Genomic DNA, 26,189 nt, shown 5'->3' with positions numbered 1-26,189 from the left:
ATAAATAAAAACACAAACAGCTAGAAGCCATACAAAAAAAACAAGAAAGAGCACAAAGATAATATGTACATACTTGTTTCTCTTTCGTTTTGTTAAGATTATCATTTTAATTTTTAAGCTTAGAGTGCAGACCTTTCTTCTGTTTTCTTTAAGAACTATGCTCGTGTAAATACACATTATATATGTGATTTAAACAAATAAACATGAATACTTTTTAGTAAAAAATTCTTGTTTTTTCACAAATTTGAATAGGTTGTTTTTGTTCTTTTGTCTCTTTTGCAAGGTTTTTTCTGGAACCAATATTCCGTGTAAGAACTTAGGTGTGATTTAGTTGTATGTATATTGTATTGACCGATTCATACATTTAATCGGAGTAATGTCAATCTAAAAAAATAAAAAACTCCTTTGAGTAAATTTACTTTGTTTTTTTTTTTTTTTTAATTTGTACTATAGTTTGTGTACTTCTACCAACAATTGTCCTTACAGTTAAACAAAATACAAATTATTTACATACATTATTTACAAATTAATATAGAATATAAAATGTACTTGAAGATTATAATGTAATTTAAACATGGAATCTCGTGGTGAGATTCTGTGAGTGATACATTTTCAATCTTCTCTTTTTTGGCCTAGGAAGCAATTGCCTCGCGACATCCAAGGCGTTTCTCATAGATTACTTGTATAATATTAACATAGATCCTTTTTATTGTTCCTAGTGCGCATATTTTATTTTATTTTATTTTATTTTATTTATAATTTAGCTTGCGCAACTCATATTTTGTTTAGAATGAACTTTCTTTGCTGAAATAAATATAAATTGAATTTTGCCGGTCACAATTTTAAAATTAGTCACAATTTTATAGTCATACTTTCTATACTGAATAGCTATGACTAGTACCCGATTTTCCCTTTTAATATTGGCGGTCGCGGCGATAGTTTCAATGAAGTTCAAATAATCTGGCTGAGAATAAATGTGCTGCATACTTTTAGGGTTGCATGAAACTTATTTCTGAAATAAAGTGAGGAAACTAACCAACATACATACAATGAGAAAATGCAATATTTAGCCAAGACACAACCCCAGCGCAGTGGCAGATCAATGCACATGTGGTTTAAAAATAAGTCTAAAACAAACAAGAGAGAACGCTACAGTCGAGCAAGCCCGACAGTGTAATACCCTGTACCCAGGTAAACTTCCGTCACTGAGTTATATGCGCCCATAGCAGCAGCAAAAAGAGGAAGAAGAAGAGCGAACTTGTTGCTGCAGTTTGTGGGGGTTGTACTGTAGAGAATTTGTTTCGCTAATAACTTTTCTCAGAATTGACCGAATTGGATAAAATTTTAAACAACAGTAGACAATTATATATAAATTATGTGTGCAAAGTTTGGTTGAGGTAGCATTTGAAATGTGGACGCTATTGACGAAATTCTGTAGCGGGGGAAGGGGGGGAAAATTAAAAAAAAAAAATAAACTCGTCCTTACTCGGACCTAGGAGAATCTGGATGCCAACTTGGTTATTCTAGCTTTTATAGTTTCTGAGATCCTCGCGTTCATCCAGACGGACAGACGGACAGACGGACGGACAGACGGACAGACGGACGGACATGTCTAGATCGATTTCTCTCGTCATGCTGATTCAGAATATATATACTTTATGGGGTCGGAGATGCTTCCTTCTGAATGTTACATACTTTGCACAAACCTAATATACCCTTTTTACCCTACGGGTACAGGGTATAAAAAGGAATGCCAGAGTCAACTGTGAAATACCCTCCACACACTCCCAAAAATAAGAAAAAAATGGTAAATTAATTAATTAATTAAATAAAAAATGATTCAATACATTATCATAAAGTGTAAGCATATGTGTGAAGTAGAGAATTAAGTCAACAACAACAACAGCTGCGGGCAGAGCTTACATTTATATCTATAACTTTCTTTCTAATTAATCCATCATAATGAAACTTACAATACAGATACATAATCACTAACAGCATGTGACTACCAAATTTTAGTTCAAATGTCCAAGAATTGGGTGTTATAGAAAATCACGAATGGAGGGGGAGTGGGGAGTGTATCGGAAAAATGAACAAACTCGTCCTTTCTCGGGCTCAGGAGAATCTGGATACCAAGTTCGGTTGTTCTAGCTCTTATACTTTATGAGATCCTTGCGTTCATACAGACAGACAGACAGACCGACAAACAAACGGACACGGCTATATCGACTCGTCTTGTCACCCTGATCAAGAATATATACTTGTATACTTTGTGGGTCTGCCACGCCCCCTTCTGTGTCTTACATGCACACTCTCGCACAAAACTAATATACCCTTTTACCCTTTGGGTACAGGGTATCCCAAAAATGATTTAATGTCAAACCAGTTGTGCGCGAACTCGCTTTTGCGCTCACGAGCCCATCTCAGACGCTTACTTTCTCCGCCGTGTTGTTGAGATAGCGTTGGGAGAGATACTATATAAACATAGATGTATGTACTTTATGTCTATAGTACTGTCTGGAAATTTAATCATTTTCTATAGCATAGAGTGCAGCTGCTTCATTTTATGGCGCTGTTGTTGTTGCCATTGGAGTGGGAGTGGAGTGGGTGGCCCACTACCCCTTGCGTTGTCACCAAAGCCATTCACGTCGCCATGCCCGGTAATGACCCTCATCATTATCGGCAACAACTTCAGCTTCAATGGCGTTGACGACGACCACTCAGAATGGCCGAAAGTGTTGTCTTGCTGGTTTTTACGGAGCCAGTGCCAGTGCGAGTCTCTGGGCATCCGCCTGCACTGGCTACTCCTTTTTTTGTGCCTTGCCTTAGCGTTAACATTTTACGAGCCGGGTTTTGGGTTGCAGAATCTTTTACGACTCTGCCAGCTGTTTTGTAGCAAACATCGATTCCGACACACTGTCCATATAGTATATACATATGTATATGTATGTATGTATATGTGCATGCGCTCATCTTATTGTGTAACCCTCTCGTATTATGATTGCCGCAAATTTTTATTAATATTTTTATTTTACTTTTTCATCGACTTCTTTTATAACAGACACTTATTTTTATCGGTCACAGCGACTAAAGAGAACATCCATTTCATGGACCTCAGTGTACATCTGGAATGTACTTTCGGAAATTCGATTGGGGTGTGGGGAAAGAAAACGCAAACAACCGCTGGTCATACATCAGTTCTTAATTCGAATTTTCCAGCACTTTTTCGTATGTTTCTTTCCATCTTTAAATAAAGCCGATATATATTAAAAAAATATGTCTCCATTTAAAGGCGTTTTTAAAATCTATTTTGCATTTTCGTGATATCTGGCCCTCTCCACAAGCTGGTTTCCCAGTATTTTCCTAATTGAAAGCCCTTTTCAAATGAATTTTACATTTTCTTTATAGCTAAAGAACGCCTTCACGAGGTATTTATCCAGTATTTTCTTAATCCGTTTTACTGATTCGCTACCTTTAAATGTAGGTTTTTTTTGAGGATTTCGTATGCCATTATATTTTTTTTTATTAGTCGGCATCATTTTTGATTATTGTCTCATTCGAACGATTGACATCTTTATCATTCACAACCTATTTTTGCGGAAATTTCCGACACTTTTTTTGTCGCATATAAACCGTTTTCACCCTATAGCTGGCCCAATGCAGGGTACCTTGGAATAACTCTTAATTCCCTGCATTACGGGAAGATGTTATTTCTGTGCACTTAAGGGTATTAGCCAGCACTGAGTAATCTATAGGACATCAATACCTCTCGCATTTAAGTCACATTTCACTTCGCGCCAGTGCTGTCATAATTTTTTGAGCAAAATCAGCTAAATTGCAAAAAAATAAATCTAATAAAAACTAAATTCGAGCCAAAATAAGCTAAAAAACAAGCCGGTTTTAAAAACACTATTTTCTTGGTTAAATTTAAGGAACTATCTGTTTTAATGCTTTCATATAAAGTATCTAGAGTAACTTTTGATCTTTTCTTCTTCTCAATATAATTCGAAGCTGCTATTTCCATGTATTTAAAAGGATTTGTCAAATCAATTTTATTTTAAACCTCTTTGAATCGATGCTTTTTAAGGATATTTCAATTCCTTTCGCAATAGAAGTATTTTCCAATCACAACTGATTCTAATTCTTGATTCCTTTAGCCATTTGTAGTAATGTCCGAATGAGTTTAAGTCTTAAGTCAATAGAATTCAAATTTTAATTCCTCTTGCATTAAAAGCATGGTCCATTCGTTTTCGTTTACCAGTATTATCATAAATGAAATCTTAACAAGAAAAAACTAACTTCTAGCTTTGTGGATTCTGCCTGCATGTATATAGATTCGTCGTTTTTAAAAGAAAGCTCTCTTTTAAAGAACTACCAAGTATTTTCCGCATATTAAGTGTCTTGTTAAAAGTTTTCTCGACTTGATGGCCCTGAATACGATTATTTGAACTTAATTTGCATGCCTCGAGGCATCCTGAAGCATATAGAATAGAAAGCCACTTGAGACAGACAAGCCGAATAGCGAGCATATCCGTGGGCCTTTTCAAGTTTATGCAAGTGCCTAGCGCAGGATAATGACCATTGTTTTTGGTCGAATGCACGTTGTAGAGCACTCGACTGTGCCCGAAAAATGCCAACAAAGGACGAAAGGGGCCAACAATGCACACAACCTGAACGCTGGACAAATGTGTGTGTGTGTGTGTGTGATATGAACTGTAGGCCATACAAAAGACTCAGGCAGAGAACGCGACAATTGCCGACGGCTCTATTAAACATTAATAAAAATCGCATTAAATGTTAAACGCAATAAAACGCCTGATGCAATTTTCATGTATGCCGTGTATCGCCAGCGTGGCGGCACACACTTGAGTTTTTGTTACAAGGATTACAAACTCAAATCCACTTAGCACATGACGCTTGCTCGCTCGCAACCCTCGATGGCAACAACAACAACGACAAAACAGAAAGGGGCAATGTACCTTATTGTCTTCCTTTTTGTCAGCACCATTGTTGTTGCCTCGTCTAACGTTTAGCCGTTTCAGGTTCATTGTTGTCAGTGGTTGAAATTGCTGCTTCCTTTTTGTGCTCGCCTGCCTGCATTGTCCTTTACACGTTGCTGTAACATAATCCTCTTAGTCGCGGCAGCAGCGTCCAAGTACGTCATTCCTGCCATATTGCCATATTGCCATGAGTATTGACGCCTCTTATCTATGGGTGTGTTGAGCTGAAAATTGTGCTAAATGCTTCGCTCAATATGTTCGAAGGAGGCCCGTTTGACGGGGGGGCAAATGATTGATTGATCCACTGATCGATAGATCAATCGTTGTGGCGATCATAGCACGTCAAGTGATGTATTTTGTTAGAAAGCGATCTCAACAGCCATGTACTTGAATGCATAGCCACAATAGATTTTTGTATAAGTTAACAGCTGTTGACAAAAACCATTCTCTACACCATATAGATAATGAAAAACATAAGCGCTACTACTTATGATGAACAGTTTTTAAAAGAAACTTCAAGTCACTTCCTATAAACATTTAAAACTCTTTTACAATTGTGTTTAGAAAAAGGGTTTCTGTTAAGACTAGATGTGCTCAATCAAAAATTGTTTGAAAAACTTTTACTTTTAAAATAAAAGAACCCACGTAAGTTGAAATATTTCTACCATCGATTTTTCACCGTAGTGTGTTTTAGTAAATTTATAGTATAAGTACACAATTCAATTTCAAGTTTAATATTAAAATATTCAATTTAAAGTGTGAAGATATTAAGTGATGATTTGGACGTTGTTTAATTCACGCCACAGGTTTATTTTTTATAATTATAAAAAAAATTCCTTTCCCACTTCTTCATCTACTCTACTGTACTTAACTCTTTATTTTATATAAATTTTTATATATATATTTTGTATTTATATATATATATTTTTTTTGTATTGAACCATTTTTAGCGGAAAGTAGTTTCCAAAATCTTCTGCTATTATTAATTAATTATTTAAACGTTTTTTCTGCTTTTTATATGGTTTGGATCAATACGTATACTAAAATCGGGGGTTGGATCAGAAAAAATGAACAAACTCGTCCTTTCTCGGGCTCAGGAAAATCTGTATACCAAGTTTGGTTATTCTAGCTCTTATACTTTCGGAGATCCTTGCGTTCATACAGACAGACAGACAGACAGACGGACGGACAGACAGACGGACAGACGGACATGGCTATATCGACTCGGCTTGTCATGCTGATCAAGAATATATATACTTTGTGGGGTCTACCAAGCCTCCTTCTGTGTGTTCCATGTGCACTGGCACAAAACTAATATACCCTTGTACCCTTTGGGTACAGGGTATAATTAATTCTACTACTATCTCTCAGTGTAGTACAGACTGTAACTCATTCCCCTCTAAGTTGTAGGTGCATTTGCAGCTATATCCGATTTTTCGGAAACGGAAGAGCAAATACAATGTGATATGTAAATAGCGGCCGGGTTGGCAGAACCAGCTGAGTTTCCGTCTTAGCGGTTTGCGCAAACAAATAAAGGCCTAGGAACTGATACGATGCGATTCACGAGTACCCCATGGAGGGCTTGAGCGAGCAACTGAGACTTCATTTCGGCATTATGTAATCAGCAGCGAACAAGCTGCCTTTTGTTTTCTTTGTTAGTCTCAGATATTGTTGTTTTCTTTCCTTGTACAATTTTTTTTTTTTTTTTTGGTTTTTTGTTTTTACGACCTGACAAAAGAAAAGCCGACCAACGACCCCCAAGTAGTGCACAAAGCAGCCGAAAAAATTCGCTAGAAACCACACAAAAAAAATAAAATACTATAAAAAAAAAGAAACGCCACGCGGTAATGACAAATATTGACATTTCCTTTAGAGTGCGCTCATTTCTTTCCTCCCCTCTCTCTCCCTCTCCTTCTCTCTCATTCTCTAGGTAATTTTATACGTCGCGACGTTCCTTTTTGGAACAAATAGAACACGAATACAGAGCGTCAGAGCCACGTTTTGTGAGCGCACTCCTCATCAATAAATAGCTCGAAATGCGACCAGGGCTTGCCCAAATATAAATAAGTTGTATGCTAGCTGGCTGGCTGGTTGGTTGGTTGGTTGGTTGGTTGTTGATATATGGGAACATATATGTGGAGTATTGGACTTAATTGTGTGATGGGGCGGGCTGGCAAGGCGTTGCTAATAGATAAAAACGATCAGATTACTTAGCCGGCATTTCACACGCTACTTGCCACAAAAGCAATAAGCTTGAAGGGGCAGAGACAGAGGCAGGGCCGAGTGCAGAGACTACATACAATTGGTGGTCAACAACATTGTGGGCTCAAATGAGAATTGGAAACCTTTGCAACCGTCCAATGGTGGTTTATCAATAAAAATAATTAGCAGCCTTATCCAGAACTATAATTTCTATAACTATTTCGTTTGTTTTGAAATATCATTAATCAAACGGAATTGAAAACATCTCTCGCATATTCTTATACCTTTATATAATCTCTTGCAAATTACTTTTACAATAAATGAACTATTTCTTTACGCCATATTTATTTCAATAATTTTCTTTGGTCATTTAAAAAAATTATAACCAAAATCTTATCTGAACTACTTATGCCATCTGCTGTAAGCTAGTTTTTCGAATACCTCAAACATTATATCTTTTGAGGAAAACAGTACTAAATTCAATTAATCATTTGTTTCAGACAAAAAGTTGCATTTCTATAAGCAGTACACAACTTTTATGGACAGATACGGTATTATTAAAATATGTCGCAAACGTACTCCTACTATTATATTTCGTACAATGTAGTTTGAAGTTAATCGGATGAAAATTGTGGATTTTTCATACAAACGTTGGAGCCCGTTTCCCCCCCTTTGGAGGTCGAATTTTCCAAAAACCCCTTCTTAGTGCTCACTTTCACTGTGAGAGGGATCTTGTGTCCAAATTTCAGCTTCCTAGCTCTTACCTTTTAGGCTGTGCGTTGATTGCCATTCAGTCAGGGCAAACTGTTTTATATATAAAGCGATTTTTTTTTAATCTAATAAGACTAGTTTGTGGCAATCAACTGCTCTCGATATATGCTTCAACTTTAAGTACATTTATATTTTATCCAAATATCGTCTAATAAACCTACTAAGACACAATGTTATCCAAAACGACGGCCTATTCTTTTCAGTTTGTGAGTCAGTCGGCCAAATGATTTTTCTAATTTTTCTCTCAAAATATATTTATTATTAAGCTATGCTTTTGGTATTAAAAGCTAAAATATACACAAACAATTTTTTAATACACTAAAATTTTGTCAAATGCCAAATCGAACTTGGAATATTGTAGCAGCGTATCTCGTTCAGAAATTCTAAAAGACAGTTCAATAGTTAGTTATGGACTTTTGAAGTTTTTCTTTTGAACTCACCCGTCAAGCGATTTATTAATCGACTATCCCTTTACTCTGATATAGCTCGATGTATCAGCTGAAGATAATATTTAGTTCTCACCTTCTCATACACATCATTGCACCTTTCAGCCTCAATGATAAGTCGTTAATTTTTTCGATTTTGATAAATGCGTGGCCACGACAACGATTTTTAAAAGTTTATCAAAAAAACATTCAATTGAAATGTTTGTTTTTCCCCCGATTTCTGAACAAACCATTCATTGTTATTCCGCTTTTGAATTCTTTTCGGATTTTGCGTTTCCCATATACTTGTAGTGCGCCATTTACTAAAAATTTGAATTATCCGAACTGCTGTTGAAAATTCTAGTTGTTAGATCTTTAGTTCTCTTCTTCTCTTTCACATTACACTTGTTATGTTCTTCCAAAATTTTAAGTCGGAATTAGCGTCCTTTTGCTAGGAACTGAACTATTAATTTCACTTGAATTCACTTATAATTTGACTTCTGCATTTCTAGAGTCTGTGCGCACGTTTGTTGCTGCTGACATAGAATTGACGATATACACATTTTCAGATCATATTTGTGATCTTACCTGCGCCATTGCATCGGTTATCCTATATACGACGAATTTAGTTTTATATTGCAATCGATATTCACTAATTTTTGAGTGAAGTGAACAATTCTCCATAAAATTATACTTCTAGCATTTCTCAATTTCAAATATTCACATTTGAAAAATTAAAAAAAAACTAATCCACATAAATGGATAAATAATGCATTCATAGTCCATCCATTTGATTAGTCCCCAGTTGAAGATCATGCATCACCATGTGTGTTCGTTTGTTGCTGCTTATATCGGAACCATAAATATATATATATTGTTAAAAATCGGGTTTCTGAACTTACCGGCCACTGTATTAACCAACGAAAACATTTTGTAAATTGTTAAATAATAATAAGGCAGAATTTCTTGCCATTCCGTTAGTTTTTATAATTTCATAGAAGTTTGTTCTGAGGTTTTTCTGTAATTGTAATTTCCTTTCCTAGTGTAAGGTCTGTAAGTGTCTACAGATTTTTGAATCAGATTAGTCAGATTCCATCCCACTCGATATATAAATTGAAACTTACTTGTCGAGTCAACGTAAAGGAACATAAACTTTCAGCAACCAGTTTCGATTCACAGTCATTTTAGAATTTCGCATTATTTTTGAATATGTATTATAAATGGTTTTATATCCACTGTCTTCAATTCGTTATGTTTAAGCTCCAGTTATCATTTAAGTACCTCTCTTCTTAGTAGTACTCTCCATTCCATGTGCAAAAGAAATAGAGTCATTCTGTAGGCGTATCTGAATTTTGCCTTCAATTCGTATTGTACGCCTCTTCTTTAGTGACAGTACTACTTAGTGACAGTATATATATATATATATATATGTGTGTGTGTATGTATTTCTGTGTGTTAGTGCTGATATATAGATATGTAGATGAATTATGTTTGTATGTGTATTTTTATTTGTCACGTGTTGGCAAAGATTAAGATTTTGTTCGAACTTCCGAATTTGCTCTTAATGTCTGCATTTAGTGTCATATCTCTCGACGTTATCTCACAACGATTTATGTTTAGAAAGTAATAGTTTTGGTCCTTTACTTATATGTGTATGTATGTATGTTGTGTGTTGGTGCTAATATATAGATATGTATTCTCAGTAAACTCAGTAAATGTCTGTATGTATGAACGTTTGTTGCTGCCAAGGTAGAAAGTAAAACCTAGAGTTACATCTCTATTTTAAGATCGCACTTGTTCTCTTACCTGCATTATATGTTTTTTGGTGTCAAATCCCATGTTTTCTTATATGATGAGTAGGTATAAAGGTGTATATAGTATGGTCCGTTATCTATCTATTTAAGCAGTAGATAGTTATACATAAAATTATTTTTAATGTTGTACTCACAGAACCAATACCAAGTAATTATATGAAGTGTATGCTGTGCGTACGTTTCAATTATGCCTTTAGATAGGTGTATGAGGTATATCCAGTATATCCACTTTTCAACTCGTTTAAAAAATAAAAGTATTGCCAGCCTCCAATTCGTTTCACAGTGGAAGTGCTGCAAACAATATTTCTGATCTTGTCCGCACACTACACATAATACACATACCTGGAACTCAACTCCAGAGTATTATCCCTGGTGTGTCGGTAAAGGATTAATCCTTTGGAGTCAACTTCTTAGAATCAAATGCGTTTTAGTAAAGTGTTGTGTATAAAATGTAAACCTTAAAACTTTTAACTTAAACCTATAACAAATTAATTTTTCTCTTTCTGTTGTTTTCTTCCCAAAATCTAATGTAAAACTGAATAATTTGTGTTCAGGCCTCAGAACATTAAATTGACAGCGCAATGCTTGGCCTACCCAGTTAGTTCAATTTTATCAAACGTGCTAAGTACGATGGGCCAAATCGAACAAATTTTTAAACACAATTTATTAGTACTATGGGCGGCATAGCTGATCCAAGTGAGTCTTATTTTAGCCATGTATTTAGGTATAATCTGAATCAGTATATACGAAAGATATGATAGAGTAAGCGCTAAATACAACAGGTAGGAGGAAGTGTTATGTTTGTCCGTCTGAACTCCTAGAACTTTCCAACCATGACAGCTAAGAATGCTGAACTTAATATGTAGGCGTGTCTTATTCATATACTGAGCAAGTTTATTACAAATCGTATATAGAATAATTTATAGGAACGATCAGTGCAAAAATCACTCCTATTGGAATAACTATTTTGTTTTTAAAGGCATCCTAGAATAAGTTTGTACTAAAAAGTTGTGCACCTAAATATTAAGGTTTATGAAAATCGGCTTTCTGTATCATATTTATATATAGTAGCTGTCATAGGAAGGAGCGGTGCATACATTAATCTTAGTAGCACAAACTTTCTTTTTAAATTGCAATATGGTAAGAAAATCTGATATTTATATGTTTTTAATAGTGCCTCACCATAATCTGAAGTTTCATTCAAATATGTAGTATAGCTACCATAGAAGGCATTGGCACAGCAAGGTTTTTTTCAGTGGAATGGTTTTAGGGGCGAAAAAAGTGGCATCGAAGAGTCGGGCAGGAGCAAATTCTTAAATGCTTAAATAAAACAAATAACATAAACCCTATAAGCTTCCTGCTATGCGCAAAAAATTATGCACAAGCTAAACACTCGATATTTGACTACACTACACATTACTACGGGAAGTTCCATTGTTTTTTTATTCCGGCCAGTCTGTCTTCTTAACTCATTCGAAACCATATAAAAAAGTATGAACATCCTGATACTGTAGTACTCGTAGCAATGGTAACCACAACAAAGCATTTCGGTGCTGGCCCTCTTCCTGCTCCCCCCCATACTTTTTTTTGTGTGTCCTGCCTGGCCACTCCGTGTTCGTAATCTACACGTGGCTTCGTTTTATCTATCAACATGATAATAATTATAAAAATTCCAAGATATAGACGGCGGCCCACATGTTTCTCTGCGTGGGTGCACTGAACAAAAAAAGGATGTACATTACAATTTTTCATTAGAATATCAAATGATGTCAAATGTTTAATATCAGTAATATCAGAGTATATGACGTGTCTGGTTGACAGAAACCCGCCCGTAGCAGAAGCAAAAAGAAGAAGAGCGAACTTGAAGCTGCAGTTTATGGGTGTAGTACTGGGGTGAACTTTTCTAAGTATTGACCAGTTTCAATTAAATTTATAACAAAACTAGTTAAAGGCATATGGATTATGTGTGTTTGGTTTGTGTAGGTTTGAAAATGTGGACATTGTTTGCAAAATTCTGTAGCGGGGAGAGGGGAAGGAAAATCTAAAAAATAAAATAAACTCGTATAGACTAGGAATTACGCTCAGCCGTTTCCGAAATCCAAAAAAAAGAAATAAAACAAGTTATTAATTTTAAAAAAAATTTTAGTTTCAAAAAGATTACAGCCAAGCTGTGCGAAATATAAATTTGTAAATACTTGTCGATCTAGTTGGAAATGCGGTTTCAGATACAGCGAAAACTCTTTTAATAGACGCCCGCTTTTTATCCAGACACAAGAGATCTCTCTTAAGCGAACACCTTTTCTAAATCATTCGTTTGCTGCACTAAGTATTTAGGTATCCCCCTAAGCGGACACCCCCCTTGGGCGGAAACAAGTTGGACGACAAATACATTCAATTAATTTTAGTCTTATATAATAATTGCAGTTGGTAGTTTCCTTTTTGACCGACTTCAAAAAAAGGGTGAACCGATTTTGATGGTTCTTTTGTCCAGTTCCGACAATGTCATCTATCTGCAAACTACCTTAAACATATCTCATTTTGTCCAAATATCTGAAAATTATATTCCCGAACAGGATTCTGTTACTTCAGGAGCATTCTCGAAACATAAACTCACTTTTAATTACAAAACAAGAAAGGAATGCTAAAGTCGAGCGGGCTCAACTCTTAAATACCTTGCACCACCCCACAAAAAACAAAAAAGTAATAATAATAATTTTATAAAGTTAATTAAAACAAGAGAGAACGCTACAGTCGAGCAAGCCCGACAGTGTAATACCCTGTACCCAGGTAAACTTCCGTCACTGAGTTATATGCGCCCATAGCAGCAGCAAAAAGAGGAAGAAGAAGAGCGAACTTGTTGCTGCAGTTTGGGGGGGTTGCACTGGGGAGAATTTGTTTTGCTAATAACTTTTCTTAGAATTGATCGAATTGAATAAATTATGTGTGCAAAGTTTGGTTTAGGTAGCATTTGAAATGTGGACGCTATTGACGAAATTCTGTAGCGGGGGAAGGGGGGGAAAATTCCAAACAATAAAATAAACTCGTCCTTTCTCGGACCTAGGAGAATCTGGATGCCAACTTTGGTTATTCTAGCTTTTATAGTTTCTGAGATCCTCGCGTTCATCCAGACGGACGGACAGACGGACAGACGGACGGACGGACATGTCTAGATCGATTTCTCTCGTCATGCTGATCAAGAATATATATACTTTATGGGGTCGGAGATGCTTCCTTCTGTATGTTACATACTTTGCACAAACCTAATATACCCTTTTTACCCTACGGGTACAGGGTATAAAAATGTATTTAATTAAATATAATATATTTAACACATGCATACAGGCATATGTGTTTATGTACAATTTCAACAGCACACATTTACTTAAGAATCGTGTCTATGCATGCTTGTGTGCAGTAAAGAAATAAGTCAAAGCAGCAACAGCAGAGCTTGGGCTTCGGCAGAGGTTATGTTAATGGCTATAACTTTCTTCATAATTGACCTATCATGATGAAACTTGGCACACAGACACATAATCACTTTATGGATGTATTTGCCAAATCTGAGTAAATTCCAAGCAATGCAAATAAATAAAAAGCTTTTTTTTTTTTTTGGTTAAAATTTGTACTTGTTTCTTTAAGCTCGTGTAATTTTGTGAAAGCAATAGACATCTATTTTCTCTCAGTGCGTAATAGTGTGTGTGTCCGCTTTGTGTCTCAGTACTCGTAATGCGTTGAATGGCAGCGCATTATCCACACATTCCTGGTTCGCACTTGCTTGACTGTGCGCCGGAGGTGAAGCCCTAAATTTGCGGCCTGGCCGGCAATGGGGTGGAGGGGAGGGGGTAGGGGGGACGTTTATGTTGGCCACGTTGGCATGAGAATTATTTTGTTACATTTTTTCGAACGCTGCTTGCCATTGTCGTCCGCCAGAGTTTTCGTCTGAGTGTAGCTGTGGGTGTGTGGGTGCGAGTGTGGGTGCGAGTGTGGGTGCAAGTGGCTTCAAAGTAACATTGTTAAACCACACCACATGCAGACATACTTTGTGTTTGACCACATGGCATAATGAGCGTGTCCAACACAGACAGCTGGGCGGGCGTATGGGCGGTGCGTCTGCTGCTTCCACAGACGAGTACACATATGCTCGCCCATATGTGTGTGCAGGTGGGGGCGTGACCAACTGCCTGTCCAGGATGTTTGTGGTCGGCCAGCAACCGGCAGCAGGCAACGACCGTGATAGCAGCACAATACTTGCCCCATTTGCTTGCATTGTACTTAGGTGTAAAATTGAAATGTCCTTAATATGGCTTGTGGGCGCAGGTGGGCGAGCGTTTGTCCTAGAGGTGCGCGAGCGCACGAGCCCTGCTCTTGTTGTCCTACAAATAATATTCCCTCTGCTTGCAACTCCTTTTAACCGCAACCGAAGTGAAAGTTCGAAACATAATCCACCCACTAGCTCCACAAACACAATTCAAATTCAGCACTATAACAATTGGCCAACTTAAGTTTCCTTTAACTCAAAAACGTCAACTTAAGCATTTCAAATAAATATCAATCTTTATACAAAATTATGCTATATAAAGTTCAGAAAAGTAACAGTAAAATAAATTTCCTCTAGCGTTACAACTTCAGAGCCTTCCCTACGTCTTCTTTCATTTGAGAACTAAGAACAAAAATAATACGCGTAAATGATAATGAAAATATCAGAAATGCTTTTGTGTTGACGCGTGTTGACGTGGTGGTTTCCAAAATCTTGGAGCTCAGACAGACAAACAGACAGACGAGCGATTGAGCATATACCTATTTATTTTATATAACTTTTCTTCATATTTTAAGTTGCAAAAACTCTTGCGATTATTCGGATTTTCTTTGGCCTACAATTCAGAAAGTCTCCATTAAAATGGATCGCCTTTTTACCCTCAATTATCATTATATACTGGTAAATAAAAAGGAAAGTATGTATGTACATATGTTCCCTATAGACTCCGAAATTGCTCAAATTTTTTGGCAATATTCCATGTAGTCCCGTGGCTGATCCTGTGAAGTTTCAAGGCGATTTTTTTTATGGTTTTCTCATTTTTTTTGCAAGAATTTTGGTTTTTCATAAAAATTACTCCATCAATAAAAATTTTCCAGCCTGAAAGCGTTCGTTGCTCTGGCGATACATGTATATGTATATGTATCAAACTTTGTGATTTAGGATTAATTCTAAGTTACAAATGTTAAAATAAATAAATAATAAATAAATAGATTTTCTCAATTATTCTTCTATATTTTTTTTTTTTTTTTTGAATATGAAAAAAATGAGTTCAGTTCATAGGCCAATAAGAATATCTATTATGGCATAAAAACAATCATAAAATAGCAATGCATTATGCATGCAAAACAGATTAATCTAAGAAGAAGAAGAATGAAAGAAGAACTTTGAATCATTTAATACGGTACCCGCAGGAGAGGTGATAGTTTGTAACTTGTTATCAAACTTGTTGTCTTCTACTGCTGTACCTGAATATATACTTAAGGACTAGGGTTTTAATCCCTAAATTGTCGAATATTGAAAAGTCTGAGGGAACTCAACACGAAGTATTTAGAATGTTCTTTCTCCTAAAACACGTACCCAGTTTGCGTTTTCTGTGTGGACTCGTGATATTTTCACGCAGCAGCCTCCATCGCATGATGGTTTCGGTGATGGTGGGTGTCGTGGTGTTGTGGAGTACAAGACCTAACGGCACTTGTAGCCTGCTTTGAGGCGCAATTAACATGTACTCGATTGTGTTATTGCTTTTGATGTGTTGCAACTTTTCGAAATTACTTATGTGTTCATTGAAGTGTCGTTTACTTTGCCAGTGAGACCAAAGAGACCCAACTAAACAAGTCGATGCTCACACGCCTTCCTGTACATACGAGTACTACAATGCCAATTGAAAATAGTTTGTATTTCGCTTTCGGGCGAAACCCCTATGCTACGGTTCGACAATAATTTCCTACGCTATTTGCGACATTTTGCAGACCAACCCATATTTTCCGTCCAACGGATACCAGCTGGGCGTTGCCCAAAACTAAGTTTCGTGTTCCTCATCATCAGCTGCCCAGCAAGGCAACATTAGCAGCAATGCTCCTGCTCATGTCTGCCCCCCCAGTTTCACTTTTTCCTTTTGATCAGTTGCCACTGTGTGTTGCAATTTCACTTTCCATGCCACATGGCGCATAGCAACCGAGTCCGGCAGAAAAGAAAACTGAAATGGCGCACAGCCGCTATGCAGTTAGCAGACATACACTGAGAGAAGCACGTACCTCCTCTTCCCTACACAGGCTTTAAAAAATATATATTACAGAAGAATTAAACGCTTTAAACAAAAAATCAATGCCGAATTAATCATTGTTATGTTAGCTTTAATACTTAGTTTATTTTAAAATGTATGTTGGGCGAATTAGTAAGAACTAATAGGTTTTGGTTGAGTTCCAATATAGATTTGAACACAAACGTTTTCGTTACTAAAACTGAACGTTCCTATACACCGTATGAAGGCTTTATATAGATTATATACATTTTGATAAGACAAATCTATATGCGATGTTTGAGACTCCTAGCTACTATGATGGAAGAGTTCTCGTTGCTCATACTGACAGACTGAAGGACGAACTGACATACTCGAACATGCTTAAATATGCCTTAACAAGTGATATGTGATCGTAATTTTTTGTATTTCCAGACAATAATATCATTAGACATTCTTTAAAATCTTAAATCTAAAAATTTGTAATTAAAATCTTTGTAGAACAGTTCTTTCAAATTGAAGCTAAGACCTTGGCAAATACTTAATTATTTTTTTTGCAGGTTCTTGATTAATCAATAAATAAATATATATATATAAGTAGTATATTCGTTTCGCTCTACAAATTAAACTCAAATTCTTGAGTTCATCAGGTTTTTAAAAATATAATCACATTCTTCTCCAAACACGCAAAGATTCTGCTGCTTCTTTCGCCCAGTAATCTGAAACTGAAAATCCTGTGAAACGAATTTCTACTTTTACTTAAAACCATATCATTTATCTCCAGAACCGATCCATTTAAGGTGCTTTCATTTTAATATTCCCAATGTTTAAGTAATCTACATATGTCTTAGTTAATAATAAAATAGTTTTCTTTGGCCAATAGGAATTACATTGCAGGCCGATTCCTTGCATAAATATATTATTTTAAAAAGAAGAAGACGAATTACTTGTTCTTAATTTATGTTAAGATGTTATTGTGAAGATATTGAAATTGAATGATGGTGATGGTTGAGTCGAATTGGACCATACTACCACCAGTTTTGGAAAGAAGGATCACCAATTATGTTAATTATTTAATTCTTTTAATTCGTATTAGGCTACTAGCATATCATATTTGTTTCCCACCTCATATAGTATTTATATGTTACTTAAAAGCCGAAAGGCGAGATTGCAATTTGACCATCAACTATTCTCTGAGTGCATATACAGACGTATGTAAAGAATGTGTGTGTGTGTGTGTGTGTTTGTGTATTATGTACTCCCAATTGAGAATTGATGTTGCTGATGTGCCATGCCAAAGGGGCCCAATGTTTGGCTGACTGACAGACTCGGTCTGACTGAGTTGGCCATTTGTGTACTTTCGCTCTTTGTCCCGTTTTTGGGGGTTTGCTTTCGGTCTCATGTGCGCGTTTTGTGTGCGTTTTTGGCTTGGTCTCAAATGTCCCGGCGAGCAGCTCGCATTGCATAACAACAACAACAATAATAACAACAACGATAACAACAACAACACACAATACATTGCGCTTATATTTGTGTGTCCGAGGCCAGCACAGGATTAGTGAGCTACATTCTTCTTTTTTGTGATGACGATGGCAACGCGACCGCATTGTATTGTCCTCGCAATAGTTAATTAAGGGTTTCACATACAAAATGTCACCAACAACAGCAATAGTAATAACAACAACAACAACACCAAAAAGGAAGAGTGTGTGGAGGCCGTATATTGAACCAGAAATAAGCCAAACCCACCATTCCCACCTAGCCAAGGCAAGCCCGACCGGGGCTAGACGAGAACAAAAGTCCAGCCACGTTGCAGCAATGCTGTCAAGGCTACGACCCACACACCCACCCTGCAGCCTCCAGAGCTGAGCTGAGCAGCAGGGGCGTGCCACCCGCGGCGCGACAGCGTGGCCATAATTAGCTGCCGCTGCCGCCGCCGCGGCCTGAGACGGTGATTGCGGCACAACCGAAGCTAATTATCTTCACCTATCCGCGCACAGAGGAGCTGGCCCTGGCCCTGGCCGGAAGCCATGGTAACTGGACATTGCAGCGGTTCAAGCTGGTTCTGGCTGTTCTGTCTGCCAACTCCGGTACGGACATTGGTTAGCCTTGCGTACTACTTTCCGACCCATTCGAAACTGTCAATGCAACTTTTTGTTGCTCTCTCTCTCTCTCTCTCTCTCATTTCAAGCACACATTTCTTGTACTGACAATAGAGAACTTACATATATAAACAGAGATCTTACTATAAGTAAATAAAATAAACAACGCCATACTTGTATCTATTTTTCTTATTTCATAGTCCTCCACATTATAAATTAATGGATGTTATTTTAATAATAACAGTAAAATGAATCTATTTCTATATCTGTACTAATATTTTAAAGAGGAAAGATTTGATTGTTTGTATGTTTATTTGAAACTGGAAGCTACTGGACCGATTTAAAGGATTCCTTTACAGTTGGGAAACTACACTATCCCCGGGTGACATACTTGTATATATTACATGTATTTGCAAAAAAAAAAAAAAAAAAAAAATGGGGATCCTTACTGAAACGCCAATGTAACACAAGGTGTTAAAAATTATCTAAAATATTCCTGAACAGAATGCTGTTAGTTCAGAATCCTCCTCCAAAACATTATGTCTCTTTAAATATTACTCGGATCATTTATTCAGGGTAATTTACGATTTAATTTATCTCGAGGTAAATTCTACCTGATAATAAATATCTAAACAGTTTAGTGAATTAGTAATTCTTATAATTTGTCAATTCCATTTTTACATATAATATATAGGTAATTCTGATCAACAGTTAAGCAATAATTAAGTAAAACGAAGTTGAATTGGTAAATGGGAAATTCGACCTCCAAAGAGGGGAAAACAGGTTCCAAAGTTTCTATGAAGAATCGGAATTTTTCAACCGATGAAAAATGACATTATTTACAAAAAAACGTGAAATCGAATTGTTTGAGATTATTCTGTCAACCCAGTGAGAGCCAATATATTATATAAATATTTACATCGCGAAAATGTAATTTATTTAATTAATATTGTCTGTGATTTGTTTTGTGAATATTATTATTAGTAATGCCGTGACCAAGACGATTTAATTTTTCAATTGCAACGGTGCAACTAAAATTTTCGATATGATATATATATTTATATTATTAATCACTCCAAACTGCCTTACATTTATGAGTTGGGTCAAATTAATGAACTATGGAATTATTGAATTATCAATTCAGGGAAAAATCGAAAGGTAAAATTAGACAAAACTCTCTACTTACGGGCATATGTTTGGCAAAATATAACGAAGAACATGCACCACCTGAAAAACAAAAAGAAAACAATCACTATAAATCACATAACAACTCAATTCATATATTGTTTCCTTCTTCAATATTCAGCACAACGGATCAAAAAAACAATACATGAGTAGACTAACTGAGGTATACATCAGAGTACCTCGTTATCCTTACTGATCGATTCAATCACATATCATCTTTCAGAAAACGATATAGAGAGCTGTAGGTGCTATCTATCTATTTGTTTTTTCAAGATAGGGAAGAATTTTAATGTATATTAATGCTCTAACCATTCCAACTGTTATGCTGTTCATTTTGTAGAAGGAAATAAAAATGTACCGATTTATTGTTACTATGTATTCATTTTATATTTTTCCAAACGCTGTTTATTATTTTTTATTTCTTATTAACTAGACATGTTTTAATAATAATAATAATATGCTAGGTTTCGGTGCGAACATCAAAATTGGGATAAGCCCCGGCTGCTGTCGTTTCCTTTATCTCCGCCGACTTGGGCCACACGTAGCTCTCAATCCAGTCCACATAGGAGGAGACGCGCGTATATATACTTGGCGGACCGCTGGCGCAACCATGGCCCAAGGATGTGATGCCCACAACATACTTAAAGGGCCCATGGTCCATTAGTAGCGGTCCCCCCGAGTCACCTTGGCAAGTATCATGCGCATTGGCGGGATCACCGGCACACAAATGGGTTTCCGCCACTCCTTTGGGCAGCAAATCCTTTTGATAGTGCGGCTCACATTCGGCTTTGCTGACAAAGTTCAGCGGCACCTTCAGGAGCTGTGCTGAGGACACACCCGCTGTTCAAGTAGAAGTCAACATAAATGCGCATTGAAAATCCCAAACAATGACTACTAAGTTTAATTTATGGATTTATAAAAGTTGCTCAGCATTAAGTTATAAATTGTTTGTTTTTTTTTTTTTTTGAAGACAGCCTCCAAGTCAACTCATTCTTTGCAAATCTTTGTCTGAATTTTTTGAATTTTAGTTTAATTCTTTCATCACCAATATGCAATCATCATTTCAAATCAAATAGTTCAAGTTCAGTTGTGAGCTTAGAAATATGTTTGAAATATTGAAATGCAACGAAAAGATATGGTTTTTCTTACCAAATCGTGTCTGTCCGTAGCCAATGGCAGTAAGTTGATTGGTGACCAGATCGGGATTGGGCCAAATACAAGCTGGTGTTAGTTTAGGCGGCTGAATCGTGTCCAGCTCCAACAAGGCGATGTCATTGTAGGAAGATCTGCCATTATAGTTGGGATGTATGATCACGCGCTTGATCTTGAAATCTTCGCCAATGTTGAGTGTCAAATTATCTCCACCCAGACGCACTGTAGCGGGCAATGCACTACGAACAGCAAACAAACAATCCAACACATTAGAAGTAAAATTTCGTTGGAGAAGGGGGGTTTCCAGCTCTTACCCTCCAAAGTCGATGCAGTGGGCAGCCGTTAGTACAAAACTATTGGAGATAAGTGCGCCGCCGCAGCGATAGAAAATGCTTTCGTCGAAATTTGAACGCCAGCCGAGGGCAGCCATGTAGGGGAACTCCCGATAGGTCGTTGGTTTTCCGCCATATACCACGGTATGAAAGGCGATATCCGTAACATTGATTGGCGCAGGATTATATGGCTTATAGCAGGCTAAATATGTGCCAGAGAGAGATGAGTCTTGATTGATGAAAATTATGCCATTTCGGAATGGGTGTACCTAATAAACTGGGTCGCGTATTGTTGGGGACTAAGTGGAAATCAATGAAATCCGGCGTCGTTGGCAGTTTAGGTGTTGGCCTTGGTGGTTCATCGAGTTCCTGCTTACAGCAGACATAATGATCGAATTTGATAAAGTGACACGTTTTCGGTTCCACTCTATCCTTTTTCCAACGCTCTAGCGCTGTGGGACAATCCTGTATCTTTTTGCATTTGCCCGGCAAACTCTGCTCCTTATCCAGAAAGCAATCATCGTAGTTTTCCTTCGGATAAGTAATGGAGCGTTCCGACTGGCAAACTGCAACATACAGTTTTAAAAACAGAAAAAAGAGGAATGTCGATATACGCGGAATGGAATGAATCCGAAGGTGAAAATACAGCACCTGTGCCAACTGACAGCAGCACGAGCAACAACAACAACAACTTAAGCGATGGACAGCTTTTCCGACTGCCTGTCATTTTTTTTATTCCAAATATGCTTTTCCAACGGCTTTCCTTCTGGATAATGCGTTGCGATGCGACTGCTGTGCGGCAAGTTTGTCAGCCAACTGATCGCCAAGCGCCTCGTTGAGTGTAGTTCGTGTGGACTCTGGCTTCTGTTTCTATTATTCGCGCACATGTTCGCACTTAAAAACCAACCGAACAACTTTAGCAGGCTCCCTCCCAAGGCATCATTAGCGTATCTGTTTTATGAGATGACGCATATATTCGGGCAATTCTCTCAAAGTCAGTGACGCGTCGATCGGCATGCGCCAAAAACAAGTCACTTGGATGGGCGTCCCGGTACCGGTTAGCGAACGGGGGAAACACCCGTACACCCGTACCATCATCGATAACAAGCTCAATGCACGAATCGCTGCTGCCATTGAACTTCAATGAGCACACTCAATACTCTGCTGCGCACTATGGTTTTTTTCCCCTTTTTTTTGGCAGAAATTCCAAAAAAAAATGTTGACCAAATATAAAAAATTTTATTATAAATTGCTTAATTAAGCGAAAATTAAATTAATTCCTGCTGATATGGCAACACCATTTTCTTGGCGCGCAGTCAAAGCTACCTGATTGTGTGAAACACAAGTATTTGTGATTTTGGTAGCAATTTTTGGTAGACTTTCAGAGCTTGCAGAATTACGAAAAGAACCCACAAAAGTTAAGTTAATAATGGAAAACGTTAATCAAGGTATGTAAAATTATAATCCAAAACTGTTTTTAATATCGGTAAAAGTAAAATCCTTCTCCAATTATATTAAAAAACACATGCCAAGTTGTAATCAAACTTTAAAGCGATTCAAAAACAAGAAAGGAATGCTAAAGTCGAGCAGGCTCAACTCTTAAATACCCTGTACCACCCCACAAAAAAGTAATTAAATTAATTAATTAATTTAATTTAATTAATTAACTAAATTAATTTAATACATACATTTACATTTACATCAGAATCGTGCCTTATGCGTATTTGTGTACTTGTACATATGTATGTATGTGTGCATTGGGCCTGGTTATATGGCTATAACTTTCTTTCCGATCATTCTATCATAATGAGACTTGGTATACGGTTATATAATAACTAACCTAATGTGACTACCAAATTAGTTCAAAATTCCAAGAACTACGGGAGTTATAGAAAATCGTTAATAGGGGGGGAGTGGGGGGGTGGATCAGAAAAAATGAACAAACTCGTCCTTTCTCGGTCTCAGGAGAATCTGTATACCAAGTTTGGTTATTCTAGCTCTTATACTTTCGGAGATCCTTGCGTTCATACAGAAAGACAGACGGACAGACGGTCAGACGGACAGACAGACGGTCAGACGGACAGACAGACGGTCAGACGGACAGACGGACATGGCTATATCGACTCGGCTTGTCATGCTGATCAAGAATATATATACTTTGTGGGGTCTACCAAGCCTCCTTCTGTGTGTTCCATGTGCACTGGCAAAAACTTATTTCCCAAAATCGCGGCCTTGTACTCATCTACAATGTAGAAGGAAGCGTTTGTCCAACCCCTGTGTTTTTAAATTCTTTCATAGATTACACAAACCAAGTATAGTGTCAATCGAATAAAAATTGCAAATTTTTCATACAATCCTCGGAGCCCATTTGCTCCCCTTTGGTGTTCGAATTTTCAAAACCGCATTGTTTGTTATTTGTTTTTGCAGTTTTTTTATTATCTTTTTTTATATAGATTATTAAAAACAAATTGAAGCTGATCGGTGGAAAAATTAAGATATTTCAAACAAACTTTGGAGTCTGGTTCCCCCTTTGGAGCACTAATTTTCCAAAACCACCATCACCCACCCTCAATTTGAAAGGGTACCTGAGTCCAAATTTCAGATTCCTAGCTCTTGCCGCTCTTGATCACCAATTAATCAGTCAGTCAGTCATTCAGTCAGTAAGTCAGTCAGTCAGGAAAAACTGTTTTATATATATTTTGTATACATAGATAGTATTAATGAACTGCCTTTTTGCCTATATATAATTCTATCACACTATAAAGTCCACACCATGATAGAACGACATATACTCGTATATGTATGTATATAAGTATGCTCTTTTATCCGTCTGTATGAACATCGATAACTTTTGAATCATAGCAGCACGGTAAGTTTATCACAACTCCTTTTAACCATGATTATTTTCTATAGCTGGCATAGGAACGATTGCTTTCAAATAACTCTTAGTATCAAAAACTCTGTTATTTAAAACGATATCGCAACCAAACTTTCTATTTGTGAGTTTTTTATGGTGTCTCAACATAATCTGAAGTTTATTCCAAATCGTTGCACAGAATAGAATATGCCTGTTATATAAACAATGGTAAGAAAACATGCCTCATAATATTCTAAAATGCCTAAGATCGGCGAACTACTAAGTATTATATCTTAAAGCAGAAAAAGAAACGTTCAAAGGTCACTTTTTGTGTAAAAAGAAGACTCTTTCGTTCAACATTTGAATAACGTCTAACAATAATCTGAGATGTTAGATCAAAATATGTCCACTTTACTTGTATACCTGCCCTAGAAACTCTTACAATAACGTTATTTTAAGTTGTAGGACTGTAGGACACGAGTCAGAACCGTAAAGCAGATAATAATCTATAAACAGGTAGACTTTGGATCTTTGAAATATTAGCACAAGCATCGAAATATTTCATTAGTTGCTTGATTGAAAATATTGGTAAGCCGGATTCGAAATCAGAATCATTTAAACGCCTACCTTAATATCAAGCATGGCTCCCTCTATGCTCTTGGAATCATTTAGTTGTAATCTTGACAGGCGGCACAGGGCCGGAAACTTTTAAAAACGCACACATACCAGCAAATTTAATTAAATCAGATCCAATGCACTGTGCAAAAAGAAGTTGAAGCTGAAGAAGGAGAGGGAGAGAAAGAGGAAGGAGAAACAACAACGCAACAGGAAACAGCACATAATAATTTTTGGCAATGACCGAGTCAGCAAGCGAGCAGCGGACATCGGACATTGGACATCGAGCGACCCATTTACGCATAACGTGGCAAATGCTTTAAAACAAAGACAAGGGACGCTGAGGATGAGGACGCTGGCAAGGGAGGGGCCGACCTGGATAGGACTGGGCAGGAACACAGACAGACCACTGGGTACTCGGCACGGGGGAAGCGCGTGCGAGCTGTTTGTACAAATCGGATGACCACCAACCGAGCGCGCCAGCCAAATGGACAATGGGACGGCCACGCGACAGCCAAAAGGTCAACAGACAAATAAACAGCGCTCGTGCACAACTTCGAGTCGAATGATGAGGGTCGCTCGACGAGGTCAGCTAGTTGGCGGCAATTCTCATTACTTTTGCGGGCCGGCCCAGGAAACAAATCAAACGAAACGCTGAAAATTCGCATAGTTTTTAATTTTGCGGTTCACATTGACAGCGGAAGTCCAAACATAACGAGGGTGGGCCCCAAGGCATTAAATATTTGACAAAATTCGGGGTTGCTGGCCATCCACTAAAGGTCAACTGTTAGATATGCCCATTTATTCAATTAATGGTACGGCTTTAAAGTCTATCAATAACATTTTCTCAACCTGTTGGGGGTTGTACGGACTTTAAATGTGTCTATATTAGATGTTTGTATAATGCCTATAATATTTCGCCATCTCTAATAGTAGCTTCCATTTAAGATATTCAGCTTTTTTTTATTTGTTCATAAAATTAGGAAAACTTTAACATAAGTTTCTTTAAATATGTTTTAGAAAATTTCAAATATGCCATTTCAATTTATAACATAATTGCACCTTTCTCGCTTCGCCTTCGGTTCAAGTTAAAAAAAAAATATACAAGAATGTTCAGCTTCTCGGAGACAGTTCGTCTTCGGAAATAAAAGTGTATTTATACATTTTACAAATATTTATTTAATATAATATGCACTTTAATTTGCAGGAATTTATACAAATCGAATCCTATTTATGCCTGGTTCTTAGCATCTTTGTTTTTCAATTAATTAGTCGCCATTAAATACTGAGCACATCCTAACCTATAACTGCGTAGTCTGAGGCTCCTGAAAGTGACGGCTTGTTTTATAAACTATTTTTAGAGGCTTTTATAGCTATTTATAGCGGTGTTTCTAGCTATTTTCTAGCGGGGTTGCTATCTATTTTTAGTGGGGTTTCTAGACATTCTCTAGCTGCTCAA

General features: G+C 37.0%; 1 protein-coding gene and 1 long non-coding RNA gene across 4 annotated transcripts; both read right to left on the bottom strand.

The window, feature by feature from the left end:
* Positions 1–8,209: 8,209 nt before the first annotated feature.
* LOC115629504 lies at positions 8,210–10,721 on the bottom strand. Of its 3 annotated transcripts, none has more exons than XR_003995920.1 (8): positions 10,555–10,721; positions 10,347–10,503; positions 10,205–10,293; positions 9,523–10,139; positions 9,301–9,459; positions 8,987–9,240; positions 8,414–8,934; positions 8,210–8,356 (listed from the first exon to the last, which is right to left on the bottom strand). It is a non-coding gene; the product is annotated as an uncharacterized LOC115629504 (long non-coding RNA). The 3 variants fall into 3 exon arrangements; XR_003995919.1 differs by having other exon boundaries at positions 8,414–8,931; XR_003995921.1 differs by having other exon boundaries at positions 8,414–8,931; positions 10,205–10,289.
* A 9,513-nt stretch (positions 10,722–20,234) lies between these two features.
* On the bottom strand, positions 20,235–23,626 carry LOC115629469 (serine protease snake-like). Its single transcript, XM_030525940.1, has 5 exons — positions 23,611–23,626; positions 21,528–21,824; positions 21,241–21,460; positions 20,924–21,165; positions 20,235–20,614 (listed from the first exon to the last, which is right to left on the bottom strand). Exons 1-5 carry the CDS (start codon positions 23,624–23,626, stop codon positions 20,235–20,237), a joined length of 1,155 nt encoding a protein of 384 aa, XP_030381800.1.
* Between the last annotated feature and the right edge of the window lie 2,563 nt (positions 23,627–26,189).

This window comes from Scaptodrosophila lebanonensis, unplaced genomic scaffold (genome assembly GCF_003285725.1).
Source record: "Scaptodrosophila lebanonensis strain 11010-0011.00,11010-0021.00 unplaced genomic scaffold, SlebRS2 tig00000155-arrow-arrow-pilon, whole genome shotgun sequence".
NCBI lineage: Eukaryota > Metazoa > Arthropoda > Insecta > Diptera > Drosophilidae > Scaptodrosophila > Scaptodrosophila lebanonensis.
Note: the sequence above shows the minus strand (reverse complement) of the source record. Positions and strands in the feature narration are given on the sequence as shown.